The sequence below is a fragment of the Lissotriton helveticus genome, chromosome 8 (genome assembly GCF_964261635.1).
Source record: "Lissotriton helveticus chromosome 8, aLisHel1.1, whole genome shotgun sequence".
NCBI lineage: Eukaryota > Metazoa > Chordata > Amphibia > Caudata > Salamandridae > Lissotriton > Lissotriton helveticus.
The window spans coordinates 802,959,768-802,972,193 of record NC_136069.1 but is presented as its reverse complement, the minus strand read 5'-3'; the positions used below and the strand labels follow the sequence as shown (position 1 = coordinate 802,972,193).

The 12,426-nt window shown below is 45.1% G+C and overlaps 1 protein-coding gene across 1 annotated transcript in view; it reads right to left on the bottom strand.

Annotated features, from left to right (window-relative positions):
* PCCA (propionyl-CoA carboxylase subunit alpha) overlaps positions 1-12,426 on the bottom strand; it is a 2,354,189-nt gene that overhangs the window by 1,581,615 nt on the left and 760,148 nt on the right. Inside the window, exon 10 of the mRNA XM_078657621.1 lies at positions 9,646-9,748. Within this exon, the coding sequence (XP_078513747.1) occupies positions 9,646-9,748 (103 nt within the window). The remainder of the gene's footprint in view (positions 1-9,645; positions 9,749-12,426) is intronic.

The following is a 12,426-nucleotide window of genomic DNA, read 5'->3' as shown; positions in this document are numbered from 1 at the left end:
TGTCTGGAGGTGGTCCACAACTGGCTGCGGTGAGACTGTCTTCAGAAGCTAGTCATCATGGGTATGGGAACACAGGAACTTCAGACCTCTGAAGATGGGCAGTGACCACCACCATCACTTCCTTGAACACCTGATGGACACTGGGGAGGCCAAAGGGGTGAATGCAAACTGTAAATGCTCCTGACCCATCTTGAACCATAGGCACACCTGGGGGACTGCAGAACAGGCTGATGAAAATAAGCTTCCTTCTGGTCCAAGAATATCATTCAGTCTCCCATGTCCAGAGCAGATAAGATCAGCATCATGAATTTGTCCCTCCACAAAAAGGCATCTAGGGGTCAGAGGTCCAAGACAGACCTGAGTCGCCCTTATTTTTTGGGATGAGGAAACAGCGAGGTTAACAACCCCGGGTTTTCTCAAAATATGGAACCCGCTCTATGGCACCTTTGGGACCTACAGGCATACCACCTGTAGGAGGATGGGCAAATGCCATACTGCAATTTGTTTTGGTGTGGCAAGAAATATTAGTTGAGGAGGACAGAAAAGATAGGGCGTAAATTGTTTGAACAATTTCTAAGGCCCATTTTTCTGATGTGATAGACCCAAAGTCAGGAAGAAGTGCTGAATCCTGCCCCCACACTAGTTGGGCATGTGTAGCTGAAACCAAACTAAAAATGGGTTTGTTGGACGCTGTAGAAGGGGAGGAGTTGAAAGACTGGTGCCCCTGCTGGCCCGCATATAGCCAGCTGGATCAGTGTTCTCGAAAAGACTGGAGTGTCTACTGAATTTCTAGCTGGGAAGGTTGTCTCTGCCTAAACACTAGCCCTTTAGAATAACCACCAAAGTTTCGGAATAGGTGAGGAAATTGTTTGGCAGGGGTCAACAGCCCCAAAGAACATGTTGCAGCACAGCTCTTCTTAAATAGTTCCATAGCAGAGCCCGCCATTTTCCCCAAAGAGGAGAGGCCCTTCAAAAGGTCATGTCCAAAAGCAAAGCCTGTACTATGCTGGAGAACTAAGTTGACCAAATCCAGGAATGTCTACAAAGGACAACACTGGTACCAATCTCTCTGTCAATGCAATCTGGTCTATCCAGAATGGTGAGGACAGCGTGATTGGCTGCATCTTGCCTGTCCTGTATTTTCTGAGCCAGATAGGCCACAAGATCCTGCCAAAAAAGATCCTACTGGCCATGTTTCAAAAGGCAAGTGTGTATCGGCCCAGCAGACAGAATGCCTTTTTGGATCGCAGTTCCAAAGTTTGCAGAGGAAAAAATAAGTTTGCCAAAAGGTGTCAGTCCTTTCAAATTCCCTGTCAATAGAATTGGTTACAAATTAGTTGTACTTAACGTTAGTGGCTCTATGGAGTGGGGTGCTAGCTGAGGAAATCAGAGTCACCAGTCACCAGTCTGTGACAACCGGCGACCTGCCTCTTCACAGGCAGGCAAAACCATGGCTTCAACTAGGTAGCCAGCAGAGTATCTGTGAGGGCATCATTAAATGGGTTCAAGGGCTCATATGTTGCTGGCCAGGCTGTAGAATTTCTTTCAAAATATTTAATTTAGTCCTAATGAAGAGCAGCTTTAATGCTAGTACTTTGGCTGCCCTCCTAATCACCACTTCAAACGAGTCACTTTCTTCTGTTGTCAGCCCATGTGGATAGTCAGGCCAAATGGCGTTTTGTAAATCAATGTATACAACATCATCAATCTATTAAGGAGGGAGAAAGTCCTTCTCCTCCCAGTCCTCCTCTTAATCCTAGTCCTCCTACTCTACCACCTAGGTCCAGTCTTCCTTCTGGTCCTCCTCCTACTCCCCCTCTTACTCCTAGTCCCCCTTCTCTTAGCCGTAGTCCTGCTCCAAGTCGTCGTCCTAGTCTCCAGTCCCCCTTCTCATCTGAGTCTGAGTCCTAGTCCTACTCCTCCTCCTCCTCCTCCTCCCAGTCCTATTCCTCTACTCCTCTTACTCCTAGTCCTGGTCCTCATCCTCCTATTCATCGACTCCTACTCTTCCTAAGTCCTGCTCTTCCTAAGTCCTACTCTTCCTCAGAGTTCTCCCCTTCTGCTAGTGCTTTTCTTCCTAGCCTTAGTTCTAACCCTCCTTGTCCTACTCCTCTTAGTTCTCCCCTCCTGCTAGTCCTCCTCCTAATCTTAGTTCTAGTCCTCCTCCTCCTAGTTCACCCCCTACTCCTAGTCTTACTTGCAGTCCTCCTCGTCCTAGATCCCCTCCTACCTAGTGCTACTCTTCCAAGTCCTAGCCCTCCCTCTCTCCTAGTGCTACTCGTCCTAGTCCTCTTTCTCCTCATCTGAGTCCTACTACCCATCCGACTCCTACTGCCCCTCCTAGTACTCCTCCCAGTGCTCATCCTCCTTCTAGCATTAGTCCTCCTACTCGTCATCCTCCTCCCTTTATTTGTCCTCCTCCTCGTACAAGTCCTCATAATCCTACTCCTACTTCTCCTCCCCCTAATCCTCCTCCTTGTCAGAGTCCTAGTCCTTCTCCTCCAAGTCCTCCTCCTAGTCCTTCTATTAATCCTCTTCCTACTTCTTTACTCCTCTTCCTCCTCGTCCTCCTCCAAGTCTTAGTCATCCTTTAAGGTTTTAGTCTTTCTCCAAGTCTTTCTCTTAGTCCCCCCCCCCTCTTCCCAGTCCCTCTACTCCTCAGTTTTACTCCTGCTACTAGTCCTCCTCCTTCTAGTCTTAGTTCTAGGTCTCCTCCTAGTCTTAGTCCTGCTTATCCTAGTCCTCTTCCTCCTGCTAGTCCGTCTCCTAGTCCAAGCCCCCCTCCTAATCCTAGCTCTCCACCTACTCCTCCCTCTCCACCATGACCTAGTCTTAGTCTTCCTCCTAATCCTACTCCTCCTCCTAATCCTAGTAATAATAATCCTCCTCGTCCTAGTCCTCCTCATCATCCTGCTCATCCTAGTCCTTCTGGACCTCCTCCTCGTCCTCCTACTCCTTGTCCTAACTCTACTCCTCTTAGTCCTTGTCCTACTCTTCCACATCCTATCCAACTCGTCCTCGACCTAGTGCCTCTCCTCCTCCTACTTGTCCTAGTGTCTTCCTACTACTTCATTCTAATCCTCCTCCTCTGCCTCGTCCTACTCCTACTCCACCACCTCATCCTTCTTGTCCTAGTCATAATCCTCCTCGATGTCCCAGTCCTCCTTCTCCTCCTCTTAAATTCTCCTCCTCCTCCTAGTCTTAGCCCTAGTTCTCCTCCTAGTCTTAGTCCCAGTTGTCCTCCTCTTGCTAGTCATTTTCCTCCTAGTCTTCTTCCTCCTCCTCCTAGTCCCAGTTCTTCTCCTAGTCCAAGCCCTCCTCCTAGTCATTTTCCTCCTAGTCCTAGATCTCCACCTACTTCCTCTCCACAATGGCCTCCTTCTCCTCCTCCTAGTAATAGTATTCCTCCTCTTCCTCCTACCTCATCTTAGTCCTCCTCCTCTACCTTGTCCAACTCCTTCTCATCCTAGTCCTCCTCCTTCTTCTCCTCCTCCTCCTAGTCCTTCTGCTCCTTCTCCTAGCCCTTCTGCTCTTCCTCCTAGCCCTTCTGCTCCTCCTACTCTTCCTAGTCTTCCTACTCCTCGTCCTAATCCTACTGCACCTCTTCCTAGTCCTACTCATCTAGTCTAGTCCTATTCTTACACATCCTACTCCTATCCTCCTCGTCCTAGTCCTTTTTCTCCCCATAGTCCTCCTCTTTCTTCATCCTCTCCTCGTCCTCCTAGTCCCAGTCCTACTCCTACTCCTCCTCCTCATCCTAGTCAGACTCTTCCTCTTCATCCTCAAAAACTGACTACATCAGGGGTGGAGGTTCAGAGGTGCAAGGCTGGGGTGTGTGTTGCACACTGGCAAATAACGATGGATTAAACCCAGATCTGTGACTGGGGGTGAATGTTTTGCCAGTGTGCAACATTCCGTCCATCAATAGTTGTTTTTGCATTTGTCACCCAGAGTGGAACAGGTATGCTCAGACGGGAGTCCCGTGCTCTCCGTGCCACTGGAATCAAGCTATCCTGCTGGTGACGGCTTATAGCCAGAAACCGGTCCTAGGATGCTTGATTCCGGTCCAGGGAAGACATGGCTTGGCAATTCGGGCTGGACTGTTCCCGTGAGGCACAGGGTCAAGACTGATTTGCATATGGCCATGTCTGAACTGGGGTGGTGTGGTGAGCAAAATAACAATGGATTAAACCCAGATCTGTGACTGGGGGTGAATGTTTTGCCAGTGTGCAACATTCCGTCCATCAATTGTTGTTTTTGGATTTGTCACCCCAAGTGGGACGGGTATGCTCAGACGTGAGTCCCGTGCTCTTCACGCCACTGGAATCAAGCTATCCTGGCAGATGATGGCTGATAGCCAGAAACCGGTCCTAGGATGCTTGATTCCGGTCCAGGGAAGACATGGGCTTGGCAGTTTGGGCTGGACTGTTCCCGTGAGGCACAGGGTCAAGACTGATTTGCATATGGCCATGTCTGAACTGGGGTGGTATGGTGAGCAAAATAACGATGGATTAAACCCAGATCTGTGACTGGGGGTGAATGTTTTGCCAGTGTGCAACATTACGTCCATCAATTGTTGTTTTTCCTATTCTACAAGAGCCATAGTAGATGCATCTTCCTATGGAAATAAGCAATCATCCCACTCATTCTAAAAACAGTAATAACTATGTAAATCATCTAAATGGATTGTCCAACCACTCTTTTTCTTTCTTGTGAAGGGAATTTGCAACATGCAGATCTCCACTAAGAGAATTCAATCCACTGTAAAATGAAGTTTAGGAAGAGTTCAGACACCACACAAACCCTGGAGTGTAGCTAACTGAACTTTGCAATGCGTTGATCTTTGCACCAGGTTATGTCCCCTCACACCCTCACCCAAATGAAGTGGGTAACTGGCGAAGGGAAGAACACATTTTGTGAAGATTCAAACTTGTCCAGCATGGATTCAAGATATCCCATGGATTTTGAAAATATGTTTCTGCTGAAAAAACACACTGTATAAAAATGAAAGCCAAAGAGAGCTGCAAGAAGGTGATACAATAACATGATATGACAATGAACATCATTACATTCAATCTTGAGAGAGCCTGCTTGATTATTTGAAGGCTTAATACTGCTTGAATGAAACAATTAACTTTTCTTTGCTACCTACTTCGAAAGGATCACCAATTGTATGAGGTCAGTAGGCACACTGAGTAATGCTGGGATGGAAAAATGTAGACATGATGACAAAGAAAGCAGCAGCGTGGGTATTTTAACTGATGGATCGTCGTGGAACTTATGAGAAGAGGACGCAGCTTGCATCTTTTTTCTAGCCAGCCACCCAACACGGCCAAGGAGTGGCACACTGCAATTCCTAAGTACCTTAGGGGCTAGAGTGACTGGGTACTGGACAAGCACATCTTTGTCAGTATCCGGATCTGATATATTCTTCAGCTGGAGGCCAGACAGTACCGCACAGACAACAGAAAGATTTGTAGGATTGTGAAAGACCTCATGTTAATGAACTGGTTCCGTTCCTCGTGATTATGAGGGTTCTCTCAGAGGTTCTGTCACAGTAAGGCAACAGTATGATTGCAGTTCCATAGTGGCCAACACACTCATGATATCCCAGTCTGTAAGAAATGCCAATATAATAATTCATTTTCCACTGTGTTTGTATGTTCTAGTGAATCCAGGATGTTTAGTAAGCAATGTCAGATGCTCATGTGTACTCAGTCTGGAAAATTCAGTGTCACCTTCTTTGGAGAGGATATGGCACTCATCCAGAATTCCAGGAAAGTCAAAATTTTATAGGTTAGCATGGACACAATTATTTGATTTATGGGTGTTCTTATGGACCCGCAAATGTTTTTGTGCTAGAAAATATTAACTACATTTCATTACTATTGCAAGAAATAAAAAGTTATTCAACAATCAATCTTTTTGGATCTTATGTTGCATCTTGTCATTATTAAACAGCTGATAACAGTTTTGGAATTCATATATATATACAAATGTAAAACTGTAAGCTCCATCTGCCCACACATATTTAGTTGCGAGCCATCATTTGGTTTTAAAGTGGAACAGCAAATGACAAAGTACCATTTATGTAGACTTCAGCAACTTAATGTACTTGGTTTTGATTTACTTTTAAAAGGCCCCTTCATGGTCAAGTCCTTTCTCTAAAAAGAATTTGCTTCAATATCTTGAGCAAAGTGAAGACTAGTCTTTGACTATGTTTTACTTGGTTTTGACTGGCATTTCACAACTCTGTACTGCCATAGGCATATTTCATAAGAAAGTCCGGCAGTCTTAAGAAGAAGCCAAATTCTCAAATGTATATTTACATTAAGAAAAATCTTCTTTTCATTTTTAATCAATTACTGATCATCTGCACTGAGGTTTCCATTATCTTATCTTATCTTATCTTAATCGGAACTTATAGAGCGCACGGTCACCCAGAGGTTTCATGGCGCTAGTCAGGCAGGAATCACACTGAGGGAAGTTACCCGAGCGCTTGCTCATATAGCCAAGTTTTAAGCAATTTTCTAAATGTCAGGAGGTCATTGCTCATCCGGATTGGTAGTGGTAAGGAATTCCAAAATACAGGAGCGAGATGAGAGGATCTGCATCCTCCTTGGCGTTTCAGCTTAAAGGTACATGTCTGACAATTCTGCAGCTGATGAATTTTGGGCTTTTATCGTGCAAAGCCTTGAAGATTATACACCCAGTATTGAAGGCGATGCATTGGACCAGAGGGAGCCAATGAAGTTTATCCAGTAGTGGTCTGGCAGATGACCATCTCGGTTGTTTATGTATCAGTCTTGCTGCCTGATTTTGGACCAGTTGGAGACGCTTAAGTAGGCCCAAAGGAAGACCCAGGTAAATGGAGTTGGACAAGTCTAAGCGTGACAGAACCAGAGCAATTACCACCTGTATTAGAGAAGAATGAGTGAGCAGATGGGCGATTTTCCTAATCCTCCGTAACTGAAATAGACAAGAGGAGACCACTGTACCCACTTGACCTTTAAGAGAAAGGTTGGCGTTGATAGTGACCCCAAGACATTTTACCGACGCGGAAGGGGCGGGGGAAAGGCCCAGTTCTGCCGGCCAATAGTGGGGTCCCCAGATGAGAGCGCTCTTCCCGGGCAAGATTAATTCCGTCTTGCCCGGGTTGAGTTTCAGGTGATTCTGGTCCATCCAGCTCTGAATATGGAGCATAGTGGATTGAAAATTGAGGATGGAATCGGTAGGGTTGTCCAGGGTAAAGACCAGCTGGAGGTCATCCGCATAATTAAAAGGTGGTGACCGCCATATTTTTTAGAGAGCTGATTAGGGGCCGAAGGTACAGATTAAAGAGAAGAGGCGACATGGAAGAGCTTTGAGGGACTCCGCATTACGTTGCTAATTTAGGGGCAGTGAACGGGGTGAGGCGGACAGCTTGAGTTCTGCCCTGGAGAAAAGAACCAATCCAGTCATGGGCGACGCCCAGGATGCAGGCCTGCCTGACACGGTCCAACAAGATCTTATGGTCGACCGTGTCAAAGGCGGCCGACAGATCTAATAACACCAATGCCTGGGTGGCGCCTCTATCTGCACCGGCTCTCATAGTATCCAATAACGTCAGGATTACCGCCTCAGTGGAATGGGCCGGCCTGAAGCCTGCCTGATGCGGCTCTAGGTATTCTGATAGTTCTATGAAGTTAGATAAACATGTGGTCACATGCGCCTCTAGGATTTTAGAAAGGAAGGGGAGGAGAGAAATAAGATTTGCGGGGTCAGCCCCTGGTTTTTTGAGTAGGGGAACAATTATGGCATTTTTGAAGGTGGAAGGAACTCTGCCTTGTGACAATGAATGGTAAAGGAGAGGTAACACGCTGTGTGGTAAGTGAGAGAGGACATCCCTCATGATGTAGGGGGGGCAGCAATCATTAGGGAAGCCTGATTTAATGCGGGTCAGTAGATCCAAGAGTGTTGAGGGGCTGATAGGAGGAAAATTTTCTAAGGTAGAGGTGTTAATTACCAGATTAGCCTTTGGGTCATTGACTGTTGTAGTGGGAATGCTACCTTTAATAGACACAATCTTCTGTAAGAAGAAGTTGTTGATGGAGTCACAGGTATCTTGAGTAGGAGTTTGTTTTGGGAGGATCCTTTCGGGATTGCAGAGATCATTGACTATCGAGAAGATTTCCTTCGACTTATTCTGGGAATCTAATATTCTCTGTGAGAAATAGGCGGCTTTGGCTCCCTAGATAGCAATTTTGTACTCTTTACGAGCCAGGGAGTACTGGAGTTTATCTTCCTGAGAGTAGAATGATCTCCATCTCCTTTCCTTTTGGCGGAGCTCAAGATTCTGTTTCTTTAATTCAACAGAGAACCATCATTGGGAGTCTGAGTGACGGGTACGGGTAAACTTAGTTAGTGGGGCATGGACATTACTGGCCGACAGTAGCCAGGAAGAGATGTTAGATTCCATGGCATCGACATCTACATTATGAGGGGGTACTGTACTAGTCAGTGTGTCTAAGAAGGCTTGAGTGTCTAAAGCCCTCCACTTTCTGACGACTCCGCCACCTAAACAGATGTTCTTGAGCATTGAGGGCATGGTGATATTAAATTGTATTAAATAATGATCCGACCATATACACGGAGAGATACTGAGGTCTGTCAGGGAGAGATTGGTAGACCAGACTTGGTCCAGTGCATGGCCCTTGATATGAGTAGCAGAGTGAATATGTTGAACAAAGTTTAGGTTCAGAAGCGTATCAAGAAGATCTATGGCGTGGGGTCCTCCCGCGGGATCGTTAAGCCAGTAATTCATTAATGTAACCAAGCTGTTATTCTAATTGCAGAGAGAAATATTTTACCAGTCATAGCTGTCCCCACATTTAACAAAATCTGAATATATCCTGAATATATTTCAGGTTAAATTAGGAGCACTTGGACTAAAATACCTTCAGAAAAAATTACTTTCCAAATAATTCTAGTTTTTGCAATTGGAGGTTTGCAATTCCAGGTGGCTGCAAAAAGTATTTAAAAGATAATTGAGGCTATTCCCAATGCTGAGGTTAGAAACAGTGATTACATTAACATTTCCTTTCATTAGTCTTGCAGAGAAAGTATTGATAACTCCAACAAAAGATTGTGAAAATAATTGGTGTTGTAAAGGGAGTTACGTTTGCCCATTATCTCACCTTTAAAAAATATATTTGATGACATCACTAGGACAACTTCAGGAATGGGGTTTTTATTGCGTACTGCCGCAGTTTGAATTAATGAAACAATGGGTAATATTAATCTGAGTGGCATTTGTCCTCACAAAAATAAACAATAACCCTAAATTTTAGGACATGCATTAGAGACAGTTCATCTGTCATGGAAAATTCAACTGAGCTGTGCCTGCTATGAAACTCTGTTGGCATGATTAATCATTGATGGAAGCGTGTTTACTGTCCACAGCTAGTGCCGGGATTCAACAGTGAGACTCCTGTATGTTATCTTTAACAACTATTGAGGTAAGGTGGAAGTTAACTAGTAATGAAATAAATCAAAACAAATGTTAAGAAAGTAAGGTTTTGTAGAGAAAATGTATAACAGTTTTAAAAATAAGAAGTTGGTTATTGAAACATTCACACAAAAGCTGAGTATCTTTATTTTACAGACCTGAATTTCAATGTGCCGGGGATTGTCAATGAACTTTTCTATCAATAACCGATCATCTCCAAAGCTTGAAGCTGCTTCTTGCGATGAGAATTTGAAGCCTTCCCTATAAGAGAACATAAAGAAAATCATAAACAAACTGCCCTATGTGAGAGCTATAGGATTTTAACAAAAATATTCTACCACCTTATATTTTTGAGAGCCTATGGGATCTCCATTCCTTAAGTATTATTAGGAATTGGAACATATGCTCAGATGTGCGCGCCACATGGAGTCAATAACTAACTGTTATTCGTCTGCAAAGCAAAGCCTTTTAGTGCTGTGCAACATCTAGCATTCTGTCAAAACGGCTACCACCACCTTGCATTCTTATCGTCCTTCAATATCTCTGATTGGAGCATTAACTCAAAAACATGTAACACTACATTCAGATGGCACAGGGTACACCAGAGAGCATTACAGCCAACCATAGAGACTGCACAACCAGAAGGAACAGGAAGAAAATGGAAACCGTGGAGGGAGTGTGACCAGGTAGGAGAGCAGGGTTATAATCAAGTGGCAGGTGGGTTATATATTTAATGCAAGACATATGATGAAGCTTATGTAGCTACTTTTGGGGGTGTGGCTTGGTCCAAACTGAACTCACGCTAGTAGAGCGCTGCTCCACGCCCAACCATCCTTCAACATCCTGGTAGGAAATGCACTACTTGCAGAAAATTATCTAATATTGTGGACTAAAGGATTCAGTACAATGTGCTACTGAGGTTTCGAGTGATGAGTTCAGGTCTGCCTGAGAGCAGAAGACTTGGGCCTCAGAATGTCAAAATCCCAGCTAGGTGCAAAAACCTGTGCCTTCCCGCTATAGCAGCAGAGAAGATTGCTTGAAGGTTATGGCTGCTGCGGTTTGAACTAGTGAGGACCCTTGGGGAGCCAGAGCAGTTGCAGGCAGCATAGGAGCTTCTGGGCAGGAGGGGATGCTGTGTAGGTTCCTGAGGGAGACCAGACTTCTCTCCTGGGCATAGGTGGCGACCCAAGCGGAGACAGTGAGAACTTCTATAGCCCATTTAGACCCCAAGACTGGTTTGCAATAGGGGGAACACTGATGCATTACAGGAACTAGTCAGCACCAGCTTACCCTGACACCCATTTAGGCTAGGTGTTCAGGCTGCAACATCCCCATGGAGCTTGGACCCTGCAACTACTCACCTTCCTCGAACTAAAGAGCATACAAGTGGCAGCACAAGTGTAAGAGAGGGACTGACTGGCAGCCCTAGACACTGCAAAATATGGGAAAATACACCGACTGCATCAGGCCCGGTGGTCGGATCTACCAGGGTAGACTATGGATGACACTGAGATGATGGGGAAGCCGGAAGGAACAATGCATTGTCATACAAAAGTCCGCTACAATATTCGCCACTGATTCTAGGACCTGGCACTGAAACCATCCTCTGCCCCAAACCAAGGGACCTAATGGGCCTGTTGACAACACACAAGCACCTGGCGAGGTTAACAAATGGTGCTGCAGAAACAACCAAAACAGTGCAATCCTACACTTTCTTAAGGCATTCACAAAGACGTCCACCACACCCATACAAACAACCTAGTTGTTATGAACAGAAGCACCCAAAATGAAAGAAACCCCAAATGAGAAAAGTAGAAAATCCAGACCCCCCCAAAGAAACAAGAGGGAGTGGAATAGCCTCATTGCTCATGCCACCTCCTCATTAAAATAAAGAAGTAATTGATTGTGAGGTAGGCGGGTCAAGATACAAAGGTGACTCAATATTCAAAGGTGACCATCCCATCTGTGGCCCAAAGGACCTCTGCTGGATGACTTTGTTCACATCACCAGCACCTATCGTACTACATGATAGGGCAGACTCCCTTCAAACACCTCCAAGTTTTGTCAAGAGCGGACACCAATGCTCCCACTGCCTATTCCCTTCAGTGGAGTTCTGAGCCTGCTGGTTTCCACTTAGAGAAGGAGTAACAGTACCAGAGAGCTGGCTCTCAGGACGACAGTTGCTCCCCATCTTAAGCATGTAATAGACCTTCTACAGGCCCCAGGTCACCAGGATATACAATGGCTCCCTCAGGGTACGATGAAAAAACTTCTTGTAGTGTTGGCACTGCTCAGGAATATGCGTAGATAGAAGCAGAGTATGCAGACGTCGTGACAGGCAGGGCACTTTTCCAGCAGAGAAGGCATAATTATAGACAAATGACTCAAAATTCTGTCTGAAAAGGCTTAAAACAGTGAGAGGATATTGAAAGACAGAGTGAAACTAAACAAAATTCCACAGATTAATCTTGAAGAAAAAAAGCCTAAATGGCCGAGCTCAGTGCTCCAGCATCCTGTCACCAGGTGCCGAAAAAAAGAACTGAGGCAACTGCCACCTACTAGGCATGATGGGCTACTGGTGGTCTCCGATTCCTTAAAGTTAAAGGTATAGGCACTGTTTAAAACTCACATAAGGATAGCCTACGTGGCTACACTGTCCTGCTATCCTTCATCTCTTTCCTTTACAAAAAAGGGTTTGTGAAAAAGATTTAAGCCATTTTAAGAAATTTTCACTTCAAAATGATACATATTCAGGGGTATTTTAACCCTTTTGTTAGTAACATCTGAAGTATTTCTCCAATGTAGCCTGCTTTCTAGGCTGCACATTATGCTCTTTCTTAAGTGTTTCTGGAGGCCTTACTGAAGAGGAGCGAACGTCTTCACTTCAGATATTCTATTATTAAGTGCTCCAGGATTCCCACACATGGGCGTAACTGTTC